Source organism: Podarcis gaigeae (genome assembly GCF_964106915.1).
Source record: "Podarcis gaigeae genome assembly, chromosome: 9".
NCBI classification, from domain to species: domain Eukaryota; kingdom Metazoa; phylum Chordata; class Lepidosauria; order Squamata; family Lacertidae; genus Podarcis; species Podarcis gaigeae.
In genome coordinates, this window is record NC_139685.1 from 35,073,097 (window position 1) to 35,098,047 (window position 24,951).

The following is a 24,951-nucleotide window of genomic DNA, read 5'->3' on the forward strand; positions in this document are numbered from 1 at the left end:
TTTCTGCCTAATACAAAGCTGCTGCTGAGAGGCTTGGCAAGGAGGTCGATGCGCAGTGTTGCTGCTGCCATCATCATTGTGGCAGCAGCAGCCGGAGGAAAGCATAGCACTTGGGTGGGCAGGTGACCACTACTGATGGGAACCAAGCTGTATGCCCTATGCTAGAATGCTACTCATGGGGCCTGGCAAGGAAGGTGGGAATGTGGCATTGGCAGGGAGAAATTGTGGTCTGATTGGCTGTGTGGATGGTGGCACCCATTGGTAGCCCTGTGCCCAGGGCCTCCTGAAGTCTGGTGCCAGCCCTTATGGGCTAGCTTCAGCTCTTTTGAAAGGGAATCCCTTAACTGTGGTGGTACCAGAGAAAACACCATATCTCCTCATCCCACCATCTAACGCTGCAGATGACAGACTAAAACAGGGATGCTAAATGATTTCCCTCCAGAGGAGAGATTCTCCTTTCAAAATCTGGAGGGATGTACACAACGAGTTTTCCATAGAAGATATTTAAAGCAAATTGATAAAAGTGAAATGTCAATGAGACTTGGCAGCATTAATCCAAATGCACTTTAGTATGAAATTGCTGCATGGCTCGCTGTGACGTGTAATCCCTGCTCTGCACCAAAAAAGAGAAAGGTAACTAATTTAATTTTTTACCAATATTTTTAAAGCCTCTAGAAATTGGTTCTACAACTTGGTGGTTCTTACAGTAATGTCTAAGAACAGCAGGCAAAATGCCAAGATGTTGCCAATATTATTGAATCTCTCATAGGAAGTTCTGCACGTCAAATATTCATGACCTTGTGCATTTTGTACGTCATTTACGGGAGAAAGAATAACATTTAAAAGACCCTGCATTTCTCGGATGAATCTGATCCTTTTCAGATTATCTTCCTGCAGTGTGAGTCAAATGAAAGCATTATGGCTAAGAACAGAACACTCTAAATACATGGAAAAACAGGATGCATTAAAGATGAGTCAACATGGATTTTTAGGCTTCACAAAACCACTTGGATTTTGAGGGATATGATTGAACATATGACACAGGTTGGTGATCATTGGCCTTTGTGCTTGGGGCCTGTGCTTGCATTGGGTTGGATCAGTGTCAATTGCTACCCAAGAAAAACTGACACTAGGAAGGTAGGATTCAGCACAAGTTTTCTTATAGGGGGGTTACTGTGTGGGGCACAGTTTCTTTCCCAGTGCTCAAGGTCTTCTTCCTGGTCTGTTAAAGATGGTGCAATTTCTAATCCTCCTGGAATGGGCTTTCCACCTTCACTACATTCCATTTATTGGAGGGGTCCCAGCAGTGATTTCTTCCTTTAAAAAAATAGTTCTGCTGATGATCTCTCTGAAGTCAAATGGCAGCACTGTTAGGGCAGTGTGGCTCTCTCCTGGACTTGGGACACAGCAAATACCCAGCTTTGTCATCCTTTGGAGCCAACCAGTATTTATAGCTCAGTCTTTGCTAATTGTCAACCTAGAGGTCCTGCTCAACTCTTTAAATGTTCTTAAGCTGGAAGGGGGTGGATAATACAAAATGATGAATTAATCTGAATTAACTAATCCCAAATTGCCCAAGTTCAAAACTTACTCATAAGGGCTTTAAACGAGTTCTGTAATGTAAGAAGAGAATTGGCATGAATAATAAAGGGCCTGAATCTATCAATGTCCTTTGAATGGGATGCGAATAGATCAATAGGTGTCACAGACACTACTCATTATTAAGTGGAAATAGAGCCTCTAATTTATTCCAAACAGGCCTCCGGTTTCAAACAGATGGTCCTGGCTTCTTTTCTTTCTGTTGTTATGAAGCTCCAATGCAAACTTCATAATGCAAAAGGTGGTACAATGTCCAGCTCAGCACTGTCTACTCGGTCTGGCACAGTCTCCCAGGGTTTCAGGCAAAAACTTCCTCCAACCCTGTCTGAAGACACCACAGAGCTGCAGTCCTTCCCCAAAATATTCTGGACTTCGATGTGAGGATGGGCTGCCCATGACACTGAAAGACTGACAGCTCTTTCACTTACTCTGCCTTGTTTGTTCGCCTAAGTACAACATAGGAGTATATTAATTGGGTGACACATAGGAGGTGGGAACTATTAAAGGTAAAGGTAAAGGGACCCCTGACCATTAGGTCCAGTCATGACCAACTCTGGGGTTGCAGCACTCATCTCGCTTTACTGGCCAAGAGAGCCGGCGTACAGCTTCCAGGTCATGTGGCCAGCATGACTAAGCTGCTTCTGGTGAACCAGAGCAGTGCACAAAAACGCCGTTTACCTTCCCGCCGGAGCGGTACCTATTTATATACTCGCACTTTGACGTGCTTTCGAACTGCTAGGTGGGCAGGAGCAGGGACCGAGCAACGGGAGCTCACCCCGTCGCAGGGATTCGAACCACCGACCTTCCGATCGGCAAGTCTTAGGCTCTGTGGAGGAAAAGCCATAGTACAGTGGCACAGCCTCTCCCTTGCATGCAGAAGGTCGTGGGTTCAATCCCTGACATCTCCAGGTAGGACTGGGAATGCCCACTGTCTGAAACCCTGGAGAGTCACAGAAACTGAGCTAGATCGGCCAATGGTCAGACTCCGTAGGAGGCAGCTTCCTGTGTCCTATATTGTGGTGGAGAGACTGTAAGACCATTAGGTTCAGAACCCCGCCAGCTGCCCTGGCAACTCTACAGGTTAAGAGCGTGTCCAGGTTGCCAGTCTGGCCCCCCAACTTGTAAAACCTGTTTGATCACAGTATGGAAGAAATAGGTGTGCACACAGTGGGAAGCATTGCCTCTCTCAAGCCACTTTCAGTTCTCTTAAAAGGTAAAGGTAAAGGTACCCCTGCCCGTACGGGCCAGTCTTGACAGACTCTGGGGTTGTGCGCCCATCTCACTCAAGAGGCCGGGGCCAGCGCTGTCCGAAGACACTTCCGGGTCACGTGGCCAGCGTGACGAAGCTGCCCTGGCGCGCCAGAGCTGCACACGGAAACGCCGTTTACCTTCCCGCTAGAAAGCGGTCCCTATTTATCTACTTGCACCCGGAGGTGCTTTCGAACTGCTAAGCTGGCAGGCACTGGGACCGAGCAGCGGGAGCGCACCCCGCCGCAGGGATTCGAACCGCCGACCTTTCAATCGGCAAGTCCTAGGCACTGAGGCTTTAACCCACAGCGCCGCCTGCGCCCCATTCAGTTCTCTTAGCAATGCCTTATTAAATTTATACACTGTCCTCCTTCTGAAGATCACTGGGCAGTTTTACAACATAAAAGCACAAAATGCATAACAATATAGAACAATAACCCCAGCCCAAATCAGATCTCCCTGCTGACAAGCAAGATGGAAAGGAAAAGGTTAATGCACTCCCATTTGCCAAACAACAGACTTGGACTGCTGCCACCCTCAGCTGTGCTTATGCAACCATCAGACAACTAAATATACCAAACCACAAATCAGATCTGGCCCATCCCTTTAATGTGCATTGTTGATTTTCTTATGCTGGACATGGTTATTGACTGGGTGGATTTAGAGAGCAAAAGTGCACCCTAGGTCTGTACAGATAAGTGTTTTTATAAGGATTTGATTTTATGACCTTTAGATCTTTTCAAGACCACTGATTTTTTATAGCACATCTGTCAATGGTTCAGACTTGCAAATTGCCAGCCACCTATAATGCCTGGCTAAAAGGATTCAGAGTGAAATCATATAGCCAGTTACCCGGGAGTAAGCCCCATTAAACTCAACAGGACTTATCTCTCAGAAGATAAGATGCTGTAATCCTATGCGTACTTGCTTTGGATTAAGATAAAAGGCTGTAATCCTATGCATACTTGCTTTGGATTAAGCTCCACTGAAGAGAGTGAGGTTTACTTCTGAGTAAATATGCATAGGCTTGTACCGCACTCATATGAGTCTGAAGATTTAGTCATGGTTCTTTTGTACTGTGTGTCAATGCCTTCTGCTACTGCTTATGCTGTTTTCCAAGAATTCCTCCAAGGGATTAAAGGTGGCTCTGAAAAATGAATAATTTAATTGCAAAGCAGCATTCTCTTTCTAGAACAGGGGTTTTTATAGCTTTGGTCCTCCAGATATTGTTGGACTGCAACACCCATCAATCAGAGCCAGCATAGCAATGGCTGGAGAACCACAGGTTAGCTATGCCTGCTCTAGAAGATAATGTTCAAATTCATATAGAAAAATCAAGATTTAAAGAAACAATGAGCTCTGTTACTATAAATACTGATCCTAATTCTTCACTGTGGGTGATCAAACCTTATGCATGTCAACCATGCACGAGACCTATGTTCTGTTCCAGATCTTGTGCATCATGAACAATGTGCATCAATAAGCCATCTCTTTATTTCTTTACATTTATAATTTAACCAAAGGCTTCAGTAGGTAACGGAGCATTAGAAATTTATTGAAATGAAATAATAGTATTTTTAATAATGTACCTTGCCAGTTTGGCACTAAACCCTCAAAGGCAGGCCAAGCTGGATTGCTATGTGAAAGCAGAGGGAGTGGCCTCAGTTAAGTGGGAATGCTGTATGCCTGGTAGATGTAGCTGTGTCCACTGAACAGGTGTTGATTACATCTGCTAGTATAACACCAGGGATAATGCACACAAAATGTTAGTACTGGTGTTATGGTTGCCAAGTCCTGCACTGCACACAGGACAGTTGTGAGTTTAAATAGCTGTGAAAAAAGTTTCAAGCAAGTGCAGTTTCTCCTGCAATGGTCAGACAATCTTCTGTGCACTATAATGCACAAGAAAAATCCAAGAGAATAGAGACTTCATTACATTCTCTCACAACACTTGCTATAATTCATTGCCATACCAACTATTTCAATGCAACTGAGATCTTATTCTGGAATCAAAGGTCCTTTTCAGTGGAATGCTCATTAAAGCGCCACCAGCTCATTAACAAAAATTGAATCATATAGAATCATAGAATCATAGAATCGAGTTGGAAGAGACCACAAGGGCCCCTGCCAAGCAGGAAACAACATAAATTGATTCCAGCAACTTGCTAATGTACTGTCAGAAATTCTTATTTTTAAAGTCTGATATCCCCCTGTTATTTTATTTCGCAAAACGTGCAGGCCACTGAATATATATATATATATATATATATATATATATATATCAGTTAAGTGGTTTGCATAAATTAGCATAAAGTGTTTATCAAAGTTGTGATCAAGAAAGAAAACTGTTAGGCATGGCCTGGGTGTAATCCAAAATCACAGCAAATATCAGCATCCCAGGCACTGCAAAACAGAACCGCAGTCCAATGTTCTGCAGAAATCAGCTCAATGTATTATCTGAACTTTTAAAAGAGAAAATAGGAAAAGGCTATTCAGCACATAGTTAAAATGTTATAAACTACACTGACTGTTGTTCTCTATTAAGCATCTATGAAACTTTGCCAGCCTCTTTTCTCACCAAAATATAGGTTGGTGATATTAGATGGCTTTTAGACCAAGCTGGCCCTAGTTCAAACTCCCATTCAGCCACAAAGCTTACTGGGTGACCATACTAGCTTTCAGTCTAACCTAGCACACAAGGCTATTGTGGGAATAAAACAGGGTGGGCTAGGTAACCCTCTGATTACTTTGGAAATGTTTAAATTAAAAAACATAGCAAACTACAGCACAAAATTACTAGCCTGTGTGCACCAGTTTTGTCTCAATGATGTTTTAAAACAAATGGCACAGGTGCTGAACAAAAAGTCTGCATGGAAGTTCAGTGGCAGATGCATGGGCTGCATCTTAATCTTCCTGCAAACAAAGCATGGTTCCACCCCTTGCTTTTGGATGAAACAGCACTGAGAAAAGTTGCCTTGTTTGCCAATATGCAAGCAGAGCATAGTGAAGGTGACCTGATGCAAAAATGGGCAAACTGACGGGGAAAAATGAGAAAGAGGCAGATATCCTCATTCCTATCAATAAAGCATCCAAAATAAGCATATGTATGCAAATTTGTATAAGTGGCAGATTAAAACTTCTTGGAGAAGGCTTTGAATTAGCTTCACACATTTTTTAAAATAAAGCACATAGTGTACGCTGTCCGTATTGCCTCCGTCGATGGGAGCGTCACTTTGCTTGCTTTTCTTGGCTCCTCTAAAACTCCATACAGTACTGTTAAATACACAATGTCTGTTCCCTCATTATATAAGGGATGCAGGCAGCGTTTTTTTTTCCACTTTCCAATAAATCTAAAATCTGGTAACCTATTCATGTGTAGGATGGCAGATTTCTGATGCAGGATTAGCGAAACATTTAGGTCTAATGGAATGGTGGGATTAGCGAAAGAATGTCAAGCCTTTTGTGTGATGGTCTCTGCAGGCTCATATTAAAGATCAAGTCTCTGCTGACAGAAATATTAACGTGAAACCTGGCTTTAAACTAAATCACTACAGAAATATAAATTTTCCTATCAACTTCCCAGACCTGGTGCTTTCTTTTCAGACAACTATTTTCCAAGTAGCATGCCTATTTCAAGAGCAACAGGTAAAGCAATTGTATGATTTGTAACAACCAAGACTGGGTAGTAGTAGAGCATTACAGTTTATTTACTTCTCTTATTAAACCTTGGTGGGGAGAGATTGAGGTTAACAAACCATCCGCTAATATTAATGCTGCGGGCTGCAGCTGGATCTTAGTATATTAATGCTCTCCTGTGGTATATAATTGCTTTCATTACTTGTTAAAAATGCCTCTTTAGCATTTGTATCAACCGCCAGCACTAGGACTGAAAACATTATTATTGCCACTCAAAATTTAGATTTTATCAGAATTGTATTCATTGCAAAATAAAAGAACTCCTGATGCTAGACTGACAATTGAAATAGATGCAAACAGAACAAATCCAAACATTGTGGCTAGCACAATATCGCTGTCAACTGATGGCTGTTTGATTCAAATAGGAAAGTGAAATGGACAGCTGAAATCTGATCCTAGCCTAAAACCTACTGTTGTAAGCGAAATCCAAATTACTTCTGTTTGGGGACCCCACTACTAACTCATTTCCTTTCTATGCCCACGTTCCTTTGCCATTGTGGCAAAGCCCACAATTGTGAATTGGTAAAATCATGACAATATGTTTGTTGAAAACAACTTTCCCCATATAGAGTTCAACATGTTAAACATTGTGTACAAACCATATTTGTGCAACAATATTTATTTCTGCATTTATATTCTGCTATTCCTCCAAGTAGTTCAGGGTAGGGACAAAGAGAGAGAGAGGAGGCAAGGTAATCAGGCTAACGTTATCGCTGAGGGAGGATTTGAACCCGTGTCTCCTCTCAGTTTCTTATTTTTCCAATATTACCTTCAATTCTACATATATCCACAACAGTTTGCATTTTTTTATGAAGCCCACATGAGAATTTGTTAGCATATGTGCATGTTCTCTTAATGTACACATTTTTGTAAGCAATTTTGCCTAATGCACACATCGTTGCAAGCAATTCTCCGTAATATTACATTTCTGCATACTATTTTAAATAATACAATTTATGCATAGCAAAATTAAGAGAAATTTACATTTTGAAGGATAGCTGTTTTGGTTGCTGTATTCTTTCAGGAAGTGCAAATTATGTAAGCATTAAAATGCAACCCAAAAAAGTTTCTCTCATCCCTAGAAAACTATGAGCACCAAGCCATCTTTTCAGATTTCCCTACTGTCAGATGTACACTTTTGTGCTTACTTAGTTATTTGCTTAAAGCATATTTACCCCATTTTTAAGCTAAAATTCCTCCCAGAGCAGCTTACAAATATCAGTTGTAAGACAGTCCCTAGCCACACGAAAGGGTAAAAAGGATGCGGACAGGGGAGCAAACTCTGGCATTTAAATGTTCTTAAAGCTACAGCTCTTATAAAAACCAGCTTGGATGAAAACAGTTCGGGTAGAATAGAATCATAGAATTGGAAGGGATCACAAGGGTCATCTAGTCCAACCCTCTGCAATGCAGGAGTCTTTTTCCCAACGCAGGGATTGAACTCACAACCCTGGAATTAAAAGTCCCATGCTCTACTGACTGAGTTATCTTGGATGGAATAACAAGTGACAGGCTACAATGCAACAGGTGAAGGAAGGCCAAAGACAGCTGGTCTCTCAGCAGTGATGGAATAACCCTGGTTCGCTTCTCCATCTCTCTGCTAGATGGAATAGCTGCTGTCATTGGGTGAGAGTTTGTGGGAGCCGTGGGCAGCTGATCTCTTGGAAAAATGAGGATATTTTAAATTCAATTGAGGATCTTAGCAGGAGGAAGCTCTCTTCATATATATGAGCTATTTCACCTCCAAAGCTCCTGATGTAATCGTGACAACATTCTAACCCCTAAAGCAAAGTCTGGGTGCGAGAAGGGAGAGAGAGCATGCTGTTAATAAGATTGCTATTTAGAAGAAAGCTTTCGTGACATTTTCTTTTTGGCCTCTTAACAAGGCTTCAGGAAAACCGGCAGTTTCTACAACCCAATGACCCACCGTCTAATGCCAACTGCTTCAGTAGAGAAGAGGGAAGACATTTTCGTCTCATCATAATTTCATCCCAGGATAGATGTCCTCGAATCAAATAATTCTGCATCACAAAGGAATCCAAGTAGTCCTTATCCTAAAAGTGCCTCTGAGTCATCGGAATGTGTTATTGCTCACACTGGGTGCCAGTTATCTGAGGTTTCCATGACAACTTTTTCAAGGCAGGGTTGACTTTAAATCCATCCAAAGTACAGTTCCTTTTAAGCGATAGGCGCACACTGTAGCTCAACTTTAAAACTGGTAATAGTATTGTTTGCTAATGCTACTAGATAATTATACCATCTGTTGGAACTGTTCCTGTAGTTTGGGGAGGGCAACCTGCAACCTCTTCCTAATTTCATGTGGCAACAAGGAGGAGGAAAAGGGTGGTGGGAGAGAGAGACTGAGACTCAGGACCTGCTGGCATCCAGTCCCTGGCAGATTATCTGAGGGACTATGGCCTTTGACATAAAATGTTCCTCACCCCTGTTGTAGTTTGAAGGGTCTGGGAGTCTCCACACACCCACCTATACACACATAGGTTTAGTTCTGGCCTAACAGGATGCAACAGTTTCTTGCTATGTGAATAAGGCTTAACAAAGCATACTCAAGGCCATACATTCCTCCCTCCCCTCTATTTGACACACCAGAAACTGAAGGTTTTTACTTTTGCTTTCAAACTAATCAGTTTCCCTGTTTGACCTATGGCTATTGAGAACAAGCCAGGATAAAACCTTGGTTTCAGAACCCGGTTTGCTCCCAAACCAGTAGCATGCTCCTCTATGTCACATGCTCCTGCACATCACAGCAACACACTGCACACAACAAGCACTGAAGCACATCACAATCAATTATGTGTGGGCGTGCACCACAAATATGCACAGGAGCATGTGCTGCTGCATATCTGTACACATTTGAACACATTGTTATCACTCACTGCTTATCTGGATGCAGCATGATGCTGTGTATGCCCACATACATGCCACAACTTCTCGTGATTTGCAGTCTGGTTTGGCTCACTTCTTCTAATGACTTGCTCCACATCTCTTTCGATATTTCTGCCACATTCATTGATTGGTCTGCGATACCAGCACTGGGCTGCATTCTAGTCCCTCTCCCACAGCTTTATACTATTATTCAGCTCGTTCATGAATCAGTTCCTATTATGCTTCTCAGACAGATTTCACAATAAGGCTCAAAGACAATAAAAACACCCACTATAAAACATGCAAAAGTATCTCATATGTAAAAACAAGCTGTAGCCGCTCTCTCCAAACTAAGCAGTGTTGTTTGCTTAGTTGTTTGCCCTTTCTGAGCTATTGGACAAATGACAGTAACAACAAACTAGAAATAATATGAAATGTGTGGCTGCACGGGAGCCGAGTTGTGAGTCCAGTATGCAAGACTATAGAATGTGTTTGCTGCTTACATGAAGAAGAAGAAGAGTCTGGATTTGATATCCCACTTTATCACTACCCAGAGGAGTCTCAAAGTGGCTAACATTCTCCTTTCCCTTCCTCCCCCACAACAAACACTCTGTGAGGTGAGTGAGGCTGAGAGACTTCAAAGAAATGTGACTGGCCCAAGGTCACCCAGCAGCTGCATGTGGAGGAGTGGAGACACGAACCCGGTTCTCCAGATTACGAGTCCACCGCTCTTAACCACTACACCACATGACATAGCTGTTGAGCGCTTTGGCTCACATTTTCCATGCTTTTTCTGTATGCATGAAGGTTTAAGCCTCTAAACTCTTCTCTTAAACAAGTGGTTTTCAACCAGTGTACCATGGCACCCTGGGGTGCCTTGAATGGTGGTCAGGGGAGCCGCGGACAACACTGGCCTCTGTCCCTCTTTCCTTCCCTCCCTTCTTTGATGCCCTCTTGCATTTCTGCCTCCCAAAGGCTTCCACAGCTGTTTGTTGCAGCAGCCCTGGCTACAAGCTCCTCAGGCGAATGGTGCCTCTAGGGTTGCCCAGGGGGTGCTTCCCAAGCCCTAGCGGGGCAGTGTGAGGAGACACCTATCTTTGGGGCTGGTAGGGCAGCTGCTCAGAGGACTCCCAAGGAGACAGGACAGGAGAGGAGGGTGTTCAAAAAAGGGTAAGGGGCTGCCAGCACTGCAGGCAAGGGGTGACATAACTGGGCTGCTGAGACCCACAGGGGTGCCACAAAAAGAAGGTAGTTGGTCAAGGGATCCATGGACTCAAAAAGGTTGAAAACCTCTGTCTTAAACTTAAGGTCTTTTAATCCCTGAACCAGTGTAATGCGTGAATAGTTTTCTGACTGACCTATGAACTTTAAGACTTAAGAATCCTGTTGGCAGTTCATTGTTCTGTCAAGGGAGTAGTAGCTGCACATTAGCATAGGAGGGTTAATGCTCAAATGCAAGACTGTCACATGGGAGACTTCCCAGCAGGGGCAAAACTAGACTTTATTTCATGTGGGTCAAAGAGTTAGTTTGGCACACAGAGCCCACATACATTTGCAGACACAGGTTGGGAGCGCCCCTCTGGAGACTTCACTTGCGGCAAAAAACCCAGCTAGTCGTCGTCCCCCCACTGCTACGGCTCTGCTTTCTAGGTATGCTAGAAGTAATATGAGAAATATTTGCCAGTCGATAACATTCCACACAACTGCTACAGCAAAAAACCTGTCTTCTTTACAGCCTCAGAAGTCCATATTACACACTAGGAGTTAATGCCTTGGAGGGTATTAGCCCACAATGTTTAAGCTACTTAACTCCTATTATCATTAATAGGAGTCATGCGGCTGATAATGTGCCTCATGCTAATTAAAAGCCTTATTCCTACACCCTGTCTCATCTGAGTTATTTGGTTTCACATGGATGATTCTTTATACAATTAACTATTTCTTAATGCTTCTCTCCACAGCAAAGTAAAAAAGGAGCCTATTCTTGAGGTCCACACCTTGCCACAGAGTCCCTGTTAATACCACAAGTCTGTATTGAGCTGTCCTGAATTTTAGTGCTGAATATGTATGAACCTTGATGATAAAATACTGATTCAGAAGACTTTAGATTTGACAGGAGAGGCTTTGGCTTAATTCAACAAGTCTTGGATTCCACAACTCACATGCCTTAGGGTTGCTGCATAAAGAACCTAAAACACAGAAGTGTGAACCTTTCTCCAACCTCCTCCTCTCCATTAACAGCTTTCCCCCACAATAAATAATAATGTGAAGAATTTCCACTTTTCAAAAGGAAAAGGACTGCAAACATTTTCCTCTCAAGACAGTATAAGAACATAGCTTCTCATCCCTCACTAATATTTCTTCTTCCTTCATTGACCCCTTACACACTGTCTACCTTGCAGAACTGCAGAGAAAAGTCCTGGGCAGAATGCCAAAATGACCGGGCAGCATAGCGGTGTGACTCAGCAAATGTATAGTATGCCTTTGCAGGTCTGTTGCAGCACTCTTCATTTACCAGCTTCCTGGAAACAGTTATTTTCCATAACAATAGCCTTTCTTGCTTTCATTTCATTTTGCTGGAATACAAGCACTGTACAGAATTAAATCAATGCTGTGAAAATATATTGATGATTCTCTCTGTGTGTTTTGTATTAGGTATATATATAAAAATCCTTTCTGCAAAATAGCAGTGGTAGCCACATGGAATGTAAATGTAAAAAATAAATGGCATTTGCTTGTTCTATAGATGCCCGGTGACCAGACAGATATTCATTAAAAAACAAAAGATGTGAGAATTACAGCAGAGCACTTTTCAGGCCCTTATACAATGAAACAATGACTATATAAATGCATGAAATTCCCACCCCCACCTCAGTTCAGATTTGCGGTGTAATCCTACATGTCAACTCAGAAGTAAATCCTATTGAGTTCACTGGGCTGATTTACAGGAAAGCAGATGCAGGATTACAAATAAAACTGAACAGACAGAAATGAGCTAGGTTTAATGCTTACATCTAACAGCACATCTTTAAGGTCATCACTATATTCACTGTATTTTTGGCTTTTATGGAAGCCGCCCAGAGTGGCTGGGGAGACCCAGCCAGATGGGCGGGGTAAAAATAATAAATTATTATTATTATTATTATTATTATTATTATTATTATTATTATTACTACTATCTCAAACCACGGTGCAGTATCATCAATACTAGAGCCGCTGAGTTTGGTCAGCTTGTCTACATCAAGAAGTTTCTCTACAATAATTACAATGCTTCCCTCTTGTGGCAAAGAGAAGTACTAGCACTATTTTAAGTACGTATAGATATTTATGAACACACAGGCAACAGCATAATCTTATCTACAGGGGGTAAAATGTGGACACCACACACTCCAAAATTCAGGGGAGTTAAATTGTCAATATAGTCCACGGCTCCTAAACATATTTACTAGGGAAATAGCCTCCATTCTTTCAATCAAAGCATCAATTCTTCAGCGATCAGCCTTTTTGATGGTCCAGCTCTCACTTCCATACATCACTACTGGCTTTAACCATGGCTTTAACTATACGGACCTTTGTTGGCAAGGTGTATATATGTATACAAATATGTATAGCATATATTCAACACACAAAACAGCGACAAATTTGTTGTTGACAAAGAACAGCAGGACATATAAAGGGTCCCATTACCTCCAGTAGCATCTTAAAAAGTAGAGACATCACCTTGCCAACAAAGGTCGGACAGTGTTCATGAGTCTGAGCAAACTGCGGGAGGCAGTGGAAGACAGGAGGGCCTGGTGTGCTCTGGTCCATGGGGTCACGAAGAGTCGGACACGACTAAACGACTAAACAACAATAATATGCCATATGGTAATTTATGGATCTAATAGGTATCTAAAGCCATTTGCCACCGTTGCTTTATCTAGGTTTTATTTTATTTGTTTTTTATCTTATATTTTGGAAATGTACATCCAGGTGTGTTTTTTCTTTAATTTTTGGGGGGGCCTCCAAGAGAGTGGTGCCCTAAGCTATAGCTTGTTTAGCTTATACGTAAATCCGTCACTGGCAGGACTGCACAATTAACAGTTCAACGGTTCTTGCTGTTGTTAAAATCTGTACACCGCCCTTCGCCCGCAGATCTCAGGGCGGTTCACAACATATATACCAGGGTGATTTGATTTCCTAGCCTAGCTAACACGTGCTCTGAGATCCCAGCCCGGTCGTGCATTTCCTCTGAAGCAAGTCCCCTTCAGTTCAGGGCTGCTTACTCCCGAGTAAAAAGCAAGCGCCGAACTGCAGCCCCCGTTCCTCATTGCCGTATCCGAGAGTTGTCGGGGCTCGCGCGCCTCTTGCAAAAAAACAAGCAAACAAACCCAAGCTCGCCTTGCAGCTGCTTATGCTGCAATGGACGTGTTTGTATACAAAAAAAAAAAGAAATAAATAAATGCAGGAGCCACGCGGGGGGTGGGGACCCAAACCCCTCCCAAATGCAGGTGGATTTACACTTAGACGCGCGCAGCAAAGAATAAAAAACAACCCCGGCGCGCGCGGCGCTTAAATTCTCCCCCCGCCTCCCGCGCGCCCTTCGGCCGACCCAGAGGCCTTTGCGCGATGACGTCACGGGGCCGGGGCATCGGGAAGCCTCACGGCGGCAAACGGCGAGATGTTGCGGCGTCGGGCGGCAAAATGACTGGAGGCGGGAAGAGGAGGCCCGGAGCGGCGGCTGCGCAGGAGCAGGTCAGTCGGCAGGCCCGATAGACGCGCACATTACGCAGGAGAACCGGGTGGCGGTGGTGGGGACCAGCCTCCTTTGTGCCGCCCGGCTCCTCTTCCAGGCGGGGCGGGGGGTGGTTTGGGCTCCGCGACGAGGAGCGCGTCTCCCTCCCTGAGGCGCCTCAGGAGGCGACGGGGGCGGGAGGTGTTGCCGGGCGCCCCCCTCAACGCCTTCCGCTGGGCCTGGCAGAGATGGGGTTGCCCCTAGAAGAGCCTCCTCCGAGCTCAGTGGGCGGCGCTGATCACACCCAAGGTCTCAGGTGCGGTCCCTGTATGGGACAGCTGCTTGTTCCTGCACTGCAGGGGGTTGGACTACATGATCCTCCTCAAGGTCCCTTCGAACTCCACAATTCTATGCATAGCTGTCAACGTTTCCCTTTCTTTAAAGGGAAATTCCTTTATTCCGAATAGGATTCCTCGCAAGAAAAGGGAAAAGTTGACAGCTATGATTCTTTGAGAGGGCAAAGCACCAAGCTCTGGATTCAAATCCCCTTCCTCTTAGGCCCCTTCCTTCCCAATCCTCCAGCGTGCTACTACTACTACTACTAATAATATTTATACCCCACCCATCTGGCTGGGTTTCCCCAGCCACTCCGGGAAGCTCCCAACAAAATAATTAAAATAAAACATCAAATAATTAAAATATCAAACATAAAAAACTTCCTAAAGCATGAGTGTGTGAGCTTGCTTCTTCCCAGGCTGTGGGATTAAAATTGATCTGCTGTCCACTGGTACTAGTGTGAAAAGGGGAAGGTCAAGAAGAGGCGGTGCTCCAGCGAAGCTGACGTCCCCAGCCATGTAAGCCAAGAGGTGGAAAGCTGCTACCGGCTCCAGATGCCCGAAGACTTCTATTGTTTCTGGAAGTTTTGTGAGGAGCTGGATCCTGACAAGCCATGTGGTGGGTTCCGGAAACCCGGTTTTTCCGTGTTGTTGTTGTTTTAAATAGCATCTTTGGTGATGAGACGTTTTGGCAACAAAAGCAAAAAGAGAAGTTCTCACATTTCCTCTTTGCTTGGATTTAAAAGTCAAATTCAGTGCCCCAACTGCAGCGAACCTTTTTTTTAAAAAAAAAACCTAGTCTACAAACTGTTTCCCCAGACATACACCTATGTAAAATGTCACACTTTCCCATGAACCTTCCAGTGTCAGTGCAGGTCATGGACATTGTTATTGTCCTCACTTTAGTGTTTTGATCCTAAAAGCATAAGATGGAACTGTTGATTTTAGTGGGACATATTTCTGTGTTATTTGTTTAGGATTGGACTGTGATGAGAAGATATTATAGCAACCAACAGTTGTACACATAGGCAAAGCATTAAAAGTTTTTGTCTCCGCCTAGAGTTTGAGCTAGAAAGTCTTTATTCCTCTCCCCTCCTCTTCATTTTATTTATTTATTTACTTATGAAACATTATTTAGGATTAGAAATGTGTACTGTGCATGCAGCTCTTCTCTAGGTAGATGGAACATCATTTTATTGACCTGAGAAGGGAGAAATGCACCTCAATTAGAGTTGCATTAATATGGGGCAAGGGACGCGGGTGGCGCTGTGGGTAAAAGCCTCAGCGCCTAGGGCTTGCCGATCGAAAGGTCGGCGGTTCGAATCCCCGCGGCGGGGTGCGCTCCCGTTGCTCAGTCCCAGCGCCTGCCAACCTAGCAGTTCGAAAGCTCCCTCGGGTGCAAGTAGATAAATAGGGACCGCTTTCTAGCGGGAAGGTAAACGGCGTTTCCGTGTGCAGCTCTGGCGCGCCAGAGCAGCGATGTCACGCTGGCCACGTGACCCGGAAGTGTCTTCGGACAGCGCTGGCCCCTGGCCTCTTGAGTGAGATGGGCGCACAACCCCAGAGTCTGGCAAGACTGGCCCGTACGGGCAGGGGTACCTTTACCTTTACCTTTAATATGGGGCAAAGAAGAGCTTCTTTAAATAAAGTCATTTAAAAAGTTAAATAGGGCTTTTCTGGCTTAGATCTTTCTCCAGGAGCATAAAACAACATATTTTATGCTTTTGTGCTATTTTTAAAATGAATTTTTAAATACATTTCATAGATGCACTTAAATCAAGCATTGGACTTCAGCTAGTTGGACCTTATGACATTCTTGCTGGAAAACATAAAAAGACAAATAGATCAGCAGATGTGAACTTCAATCTTCACTGGAGGTTTTTTTATGATCCTCCTGAATTCCAGACTATCCTTACTGGAGACAGCAAAATGCAGTATCATATGGGATATTTTAGGTAAGTAATGTATCTACCTTGGAAAAAGATTTTACCGTAAATTTCGCTCTATAACACGCAGATTTTTTCTCCTAAAAAGTAAGGGGAAATGTCTGTGCGTGTTATTGAGCGAATGTGTGGTCCCTGGAGCTGACTCGCTGGAGCGCAGGGGCAAAAATAGGCAAAAATCAGGCAAAAATAAGATCGGGCGGGCGGACGGAGGGAAGGCGGAAGCTGCTGCTTTCCTGCATTCTGCCTCAGGGTCTTACTGCCCTCCCGCTTCTGTTGCTGCGTTTGCTCAAACTCAACAAAGAGCAGGGAATCCCCTGCCCTCCTGGCAAGCAGAGGGTTAAGGAAAGGATCGAGTCCTTCCTTCTAATTCTTTCCTAGTCACACTGCGTGCAGGCTCCAGCCCACCACCTCCGAAAAACATGCAGGTGGGGGAGAGAGAGAGAGGGCTGGCTTGGGGGGGGGACTTTTGCCTTCCTTTTCTCCCCCCCCACCCCGTTAAACTCCTCCCCTGCATTCTTAGCCAGCTGCTTCTCCGCACACCCCTCTTGTGCTTCTTGTCCCTTCTGTGTTTTTCCTTCCCTCCCCATTTAAAACGTGGTGACAAAGCAGGGATCCACATGGATCCTCAGGATTTTTGCATTGGGTCACCCCAAATTCACCATCAGATCACATTACATGTCCATGGCTACAGTCTGTACCAAAAAAATCACGCACCCACTGTTGCCTGGGGCTGCAATGGTGCAAAAACGTGGTTACAAAGCATGGATCCACAGGATCTTTGCACTGGGTCACCCCAAATTCACCATCAGATAACATAGCATGTCCGTGGCTACAGCCTGCACCAAAAAAATCACGCACCCACTGTGGCCTGGGGCCACAATGGTGCAAAAACGTGGTTACAAAGCACGGATCCACATGGATCCTCAGGATTTTTGCATTGGATCACCCCAAATTCATCATCAGATCACATAGCATGTTCATGGCTACATCTTGCACCAAAAAAATCACGCACCCACTGTTGCCTAGGGTCACAGTGGTGCAAAAACGTGGTTACAAAGCACGGATCCACATGGACCCTCAGATTTTTGCATTGGGTCACCCCAAATTCACCATCAGATCACATAGCATGTCCATGGCTACATCTTGCACCAAAAAAATCACGCACCCACTGTTGCCTAGGGTCACAGTGGTGCAAAAATGTGGTTACAAAGCATGGATCCACATGGATCCTCAGGATTTTTGCATTGGGCTACTCCAAACTCACTGTCAGATCACATGTCTGTGGCCACAGCATGAACCACAAAAATCATACATCCACTGTTTCATTTAGAATATTTTTTTTCTTGTTTTCCTCCTCTAAAAACTATGTGCGTGTTATGGTCGGGTGCGTGTTATAGAGCGAAAAATACGGTACTTATTCTAGCACTTCTATTCCTGTCATTGCCTTAAAACATACATTAGGCACTGCTGATTATTACTTTCAAGTAGCTCTACCCAGAATAGGATATGAGGCCAAGGACCAATTCCAGCACAGTGTGTGGCCATTTTAATTATAATATTTCACCCATATGTGTCTACAGGTGGAAAAGTGATATCAGAATGTGTTGTCCATATAATTGGGCAGGGGAGGCAGTTCCCAATAAATATTGCATCTAGCAATCTTGTCTGCATAGGCTGTTTCCATATACATACATTTTCTATGCAAAGTTTCACTGAATGTTTTCAGAAGCTCTCATGTCCATGCCAAATTTTGTAATCAGCCTGTAGTCTCATGTTGGCATACAAAAGCATCCCATAGGACAAGAAAGGGAAGTCTTATAATTTCTTTATTTCCTTCTGATGAAACTGATTAGTTCAGTGAAACGAGTTTTGTAGCCGGCATCTCGTAAAGTCTTTGTTTAATTCTAGTTTTTTAAAAAAATGTTATTCTATAGTCGATTACTTCTCGTTTCAGGGATTTTCACGGTAATTTTTTTATTGTTTTCTGTAGTCTCATGTTGGCATACAAAAATATCCCATAGGACAAGGAAGGGAAGTCTTTAATGTTTGATGTTTTATTGTGTTTTTAATATCCTGTTGGGAGCCACCCAGAGTGGCTGGGGAGGCCCAGGCAGATGGGCGGAGTAAAAATAAATTATTATTATCTGTGAACTGTTTATATGGAACTTTGGGAACTTACTCATTCATAATAAAGAAATAAATTTATCCAGCAGGTGGCTCCATACATTAATTTAGGCAAATGAAAACCACCTGAGAAATCTTGCTTACTTGTTGATTAATTCTTATGGCAAGCATAGGCAGGAAGGCCATTTTCAACCTGTAGGTTTGAATTCTTGATTTACTGTTTAAATTGGATAAGTGTGTTTAACCCAATAAAAGTGTGTTTAGGGTCCCTAGGTGTAATCTATATACAGTTTAAATTCAGTATACAAATTTAAGGCTAGGATCCTAAACACACTTATTGGGGAGTAAGAACCATTGAACACAGTAGGATTTACAAGTATAGGGTTGCAGCATGAACATGCTAAAAAATATTGTCAATTTTTTGAAGTTTTTAAAAAATTCAGTACACTTTTAAAGCCCATTCTAATATGTTTCTGCCTTGACTGGGTCACAGCAGTCTAAAATCTTAAGTATAAGTTATGAAGAAATTAAATTTCCTACTCACAGAGTGAAAATTTGAGAGGCTATTGAACAATCCTCAGAGAAACATAAGAACTCATGCTATCACTTTTATAAATACTATTTTTGGTTGGGAACAATCTGGATTCTCTTTGTAACACCACAGAGAATACTGATGTAATATGTTTAACTTCAGAACATTGTATGTGAATTTTTAGGGATATGCCGGATGAACTGCCTGTGTGGGTTGGTGAAAATGAAGCCAAGAAGGGCTGCACAATTTCTCAAGTTGGTGACAATGTCTTTGCTGCTGTAAAGTAAGATTTAATACTTTCAACTCCTGGATTAAAAGCAAACATGAATCTGGACCAAATTAGATGAGACAGGAGAGCAATTTCTATGTTTATGCTGGTTGTTTTTTAAAAACTGAAATGTAGTTGCAGGGCAAGTGCAAATTTGACTAGAGCAGTGTTTGTATATGTTCAGATATTTACCCACAAGCCATTTTCCAATAAAACTTGCACCACAGCTATGTTTCTTCATGGAACGGAAAAGGTACCTATTTACTTGGATCCGTCTAAAGTGCCTCTTGCCCTCCTGAACAATTTCTCCTGCATTTGCCACAAGACTAGTGTGGGGTGCAATATATCCTAACTGCTGTATCATAAGCTTTGGTATACCTACTTGTCCTCTGGAAGCTCCATTTCAGTTTTTGTAAAAAATGGTGGGAGACCAATCATATGGCTTACCTAGTTTGGTTCACAGAATTTCTAATTTGGGCACTCCAATGACATGTAGTGTGCAATCCTACACATTCTTACCTAGGGAATGAGTCACAATTATACAATGAGGCTTACTTGTGACTAGATACAGTATCTTGTATCTGTTAGTTTCTTGCCAGTTGCTCTTGTATAGCTGTGTGTTTCAGCTTTTGTGAACATTACACTTGATTTTTTTCTGATTATTGTAAGCTAGCAAAATTTCCTAAACACTTTAAAAAGCAAGAAGGTAATCACTTTCCTATCAAAGTTTTCTATATACCCTGTATATATTGTTCATATTATGATTCTTAGCAGTCTAGGATGGGTGGTGGAGGGAAATAACAGCCGTCATTTATAGCCAAGTTTCTGCTTCAATAGCAATATTGGAGGCTGCCTTTGAGTTATCATTTTCAAGTCATTACTCTTCGTAAACACCTTATACATTTTCCAATTGTTAGCTCAGAAATACTTTCAGCCATCCAGTTCAGTAGTTTTATTGAAAATTATGCATAATAAAGGAGTTGATTAATGTACTATGACCTGTTCAGTTTGCACATATTGAATGTGTTTTTCTTTTTGACTAAAATAAAACGGAAGCAAAATTGTAAACTTAGTTTAAAAAGCCAGTAACTAAATCAAGACTGAAATCAAGATTCCCCATGCAGCTGTTGTTTTTGTCTGTTTCTTGAGTTGAGACAACTTGCTTGTTGAAACTTCTACCTTGTGTGACAGTACAAAACAACACCTAGTCTATTGAATAATCCATATTCTGGCAGATCAATTGAAAGGGCTGATTGTGGGACTATTTTGATGTGATCTTTGTACATTGATACTACTTTTAAAAGTGATCATGTGAGCATTTCCACATGAAGTAATTACGTGGTGGCTAGTAATCCATAAATACAGCTGTTTAATCAGTGAGCAAGACTTAATAAAATCCTTTGGGAGAGGTTATAGTCTCACTTAATTGCTGCTTCCCCTAGGAGGCACTTGTGATCATTTCAAAAGCCTGTCTCTCAGCACCAAGCCTGACACCAAAGTAGTCCTTTGGAATATTTACAGCTAAAGTTAGTTAAAAGTCAAAGTTAAACATTCATTCATTCATTTATTAATTACTATGTTTTGCTTTGCTGATTAAATCCATGCTAGATTCTTTGGAAGACTTAAGAAAACTTTCCATGCTTTTATCATTCTAGAGCAGGGCTAGGGAACCTGAGGCTCTCCAGATGTTGTTGGACTCCAACACCCTTCATCCCTCATAATCAATCTAAGCTAATGGAGTCCCAACGACATGTCCCAGGTTCCTCATTCCTGTTACAACGAAAAGTGGATGATGCATGTAACACTAGGTTTTCTTTTTGTTTCAGATTATTTTTGTCCAAAAGGCTTAAGGAATTGACGGACAAAAAGAAAATCAGCATTCTGAAAGATATAGATGAAAAACTAACCAAAACAGCAAAAGAACTTGGTTACTTGCTTGAGCAAAAAACCATGAAGATGAAACAGAGAGACAAGAAAGTATGGCTTGATTTCTTTCTAGATTAATAAAGAACTCTAATGTATAGGCCCGTTCCTTTTTTTTCCTGCTCAAGGCCAGCTTGTGTTAATTTTCTGTAAGTTTACAAGGTAACTTATCCTAGGAAATAAATTCTCAATATTTTAATCACCTTTTTTCTATGAGAAAATGTTGAGTTGCTTTACATATGCTTAAAGTTTGATCGTTGTTGAAAGGTATAAAATACGAAGCATTGCTTGGCTGTAGGTATTTTTAAAGTTTTAGGAGCCATAATAAATTATGTTCAGAGCACAGAAACATATTCTTAATGGCATCTGACAGCAATGCCTTTTATATAAATTACAGCATCAACACTCTCTTCATGGCAAAACATGAGATCACCACTAATGTATACTTTAAAGATCCAAAGAACTTAAATAACAGAACAAGCAGAAACAATATGGAGGACATAGAAGGAAGTATCTCAAGCTCAACCCAGAAACCAAACAAATCAGGAATGACATAGATTAAGACTTAATTCTAAAACATGGATTTAGAATAGTATCAGATATGTTTGTCCAAATATGTTAACTGTAACTAAACTATGTTCACCAGCTATAGGCTATAGATGGAAAAGTGTTACCTTAAGCAGCCAGAATACCAGTTACTTGTGCAACAGTCTATGTTTTGGAATGACAGGTGCAAATTCTGTTCATATTGAACTGAATTTTCAGAACATTTCTATCTTTAAAAATCTTTAATTTGGGAAAGACAGGAGCAAGTTATAAATTCCCCTTTCCCCCAGTTAATCAGGAAACAGCTGAACAGCCTCAAAGAGGGGATTCCTTGAGAAACAGCCAATTCAAAACATTGTAGGTACCTTGTGGTGGTAACCTCCAATGGAACTGGCTTCTCTGTCTTTTCCCAATGGAATCACCACTTCAAGAGGAAGGAGGTGGAGCACTGTTTTCAATGGATTGTCTTAGTGCTCCAGAAGATTACACGGATGAGCAGCAAGGAACACTGAGCAATGCTCTATAATCATTGCTGTCGCACAAAAAGGTAGGGAGCTGTCTACTTTGGTACAAAAGGTTTTAAAGGCTGGTTAATAATTCACTTAAATGTAAATACTTCTAGAAAAATAACAAGTCTTTGAATAGATGCAGAATTAATATTTTAATTCAGATGTGGTTCCATGTAGTTTGACAGGCCTAAGCTTAATTGTATTTGTCTCTTTCTCTTTTCAATACAGGTAGTAACCAAGACATTTCATGGAGCTGGTCTGGTTGTCCCCATAGATAAGAATGATGTTGGGTACAGAGAGCTTCCTGAAACAAATGGTAAATTAATTCTAGTGTTTTTGTTCTTAGAAAAAGAAAATTGAATTTTGCTATTAGTAAGAGTGCATTTATATACTGAAGTCTTGGGGGGAAAATGAATATTTATACGTTAGGTTGAATCCAGACTTTTGCTCCTAGTAGCAGAAGTATTCCCTGACTGTAATTCCACCCATGAGATGCTCCCACATGAAGTAGGGAACGGTCAATTTTTCTGGTTCTCCTCTCCTTGGGTGACCTTATAGAATAATGTGAGAGGTCATGACAAGGGCTGCAGGGAGGGGGAACTGGCAAAAATTTGCTTAACAACCCCTTTCACTAGTGGGAGTGTCAGAGTCTAATTCCATAGCTGTGGTGATCACTAATGAGCAACCTGTCTGCCATTACTGATAGTCTTATTGGGAAATCTCTGTTATTCTGAGGAATCCTAGGCAACATACAGCAAAACAGATAAAACTGAATGATAAAGGAAACTTGTTCCAATTTAGTTCTCATGTGAACTTTCCTCTGCAGCTAGTCTCAAAAGAATCTGTAAAGCCGTTGTAGATGCTCCCAATGATGACCAGAGACTGAAAGCCTTTGCCCCTATTCAGGAAATGCTAACTTTTGTTCAGTTTGCTAATGATGAATGTGACTATGGAATGGGATATGAACTGGGAATAGACCTCTTCTGCTATGGGTCACATGTAAGTAAAATAATTTTCTCTGCAGAAACTCATTCGTTTTGTGAATGAACAGAAAGAACAAATGAGCTCAACCAAGCAGCTTGTGAAACTAACTATACAGGAAACTGAGGAAATGTTTGACATGAAAAACAGTATGAGTGTGTAATATCAATTTCAGTGAGATAATGCGTTCTTTTAATCTTTTCTAGTATTTTCACAAGATTGTTGGCCAGTTGCTGCCTCTTGCTTACAACTTGCTGAAGAGGAATCTGTTTGCAGAAATCATTGAAGCTCATTTAGCTAATAGGAAAGAAGAGAACATAGACCAGCTTGCAGCATGAAATAGTGTCATTAAGTGAAGCATTGAGTTGCCTTGTTTCGGGGTATTTTCTTGTTTTTTGGTACTGAACTGGTGTAGTTTCTATGTGAGATAAATAAACTTGTTTTGATAAAGATTAGCAGCTTATTGACCGGGGTGGGGATCCAAATTATATTTCCACTTTCATTTTGCACTCTGCGTTGCCATACACTGTAATATTATAAGATAATGGGTTGCAAACCATAAGGTGGCCTTCCAATGGCAGAAAAGCTGTTTTAAAAAATACAGTAGACTATGAGGAGAGTTCTGGGGTGGTGGGAGGTGAAAAACCTACTTTCCATGTTTCCTGAGCAGCTGAGTTTCTACTACCTTCACAAAAAAAGTTCCTTCCAGTAGCACCTTAAAGACCAACTAAGTTAGTTCTTGGTATGAGCTTTCGTGTGCATGCACACTTCTTCAGATACACAGACCAACACGGCTACCTATCTGTAACTACTACCTTCACAGTTACTCCTACCCATTCTTCAGCAAGTGCAGGTGGGCATAGACCTGCCTTCTGAATAACTTGGTTAGAAGCTATATATGCAATACTAGGCTACTACAGAGGTGACAGCAAACATGCCGTAAAGGCGAGGGATCAATCAAGCCAGTCTTTCAGGAGGAAGAAAACTTACAATCAGGAGTTAGAAATATGTTAAACTTGCTTGCTACAGACAAGAGAACAAAACCAATTCTATAAACAAAATTCCTGCATTTTCACATTTGATGATTTACTTAATATGGTTATCCTACTTTTTTAGACAATTACTATCTCGAAGCAGCTCATGTCTATTAAAAAAGAAACTCACTGCCATCAGACTTTGGAATACACACACAGAGGAAGCAAAAAAGGTAGAGAGAAAAATTGTTCTTTAATGCCAGAACAAAGTTGGTGGTTCTTTTTTCTTTGGTCACTTTATTTACGTTTTACACTCTGCTCTCTTATCCCAAGTGGTTCACAAAAAGTTAAATTTAAAATCAAGTCTCTGTTGAGGCCCAAATGAAGAAGCCGAGAAGCTTACACCTACAAAATTTGGGGAAGCCAGGTGGAGGGAGAGATCCAGCCAACAAAACCTCTTCTTCAACAGATGGCAAATGCTACTAAAAGCCATTTTTGGCAGAGCAGCAAGTAAATAATTGTTTAGCATACCTTTCCAACAAACAAAAGTTACTGGTGGCAGATTGTGTTAACGTAACAATACTCTACTGAATTTCTGTGACATTGTGCTGACTTTGCTTTTGGTCACAGTCAAGGTTTTGCCTCATGGTTTTTGTTTTCACCTGAACCTTGT

The 24,951-nt window shown here is 41.9% G+C and overlaps 1 protein-coding gene across 1 annotated transcript; it reads left to right on the forward strand.

Annotated features, from left to right (window-relative positions):
* The first annotated feature begins 14,002 nt into the window (after positions 1-14,002).
* On the forward strand, positions 14,003-23,754 carry HPF1 (histone PARylation factor 1). Its single transcript, XM_083755908.1, has 8 exons — positions 14,003-14,160; positions 14,935-15,094; positions 16,241-16,430; positions 19,262-19,360; positions 21,172-21,322; positions 22,552-22,639; positions 23,150-23,322; positions 23,511-23,754. Exons 1-8 carry the CDS (start codon positions 14,035-14,037, stop codon positions 23,640-23,642), a joined length of 1,119 nt encoding a protein of 372 aa, XP_083612034.1. The 5' UTR covers positions 14,003-14,034; the 3' UTR covers positions 23,643-23,754.
* The last annotated feature ends 1,197 nt before the right edge of the window (positions 23,755-24,951 follow it).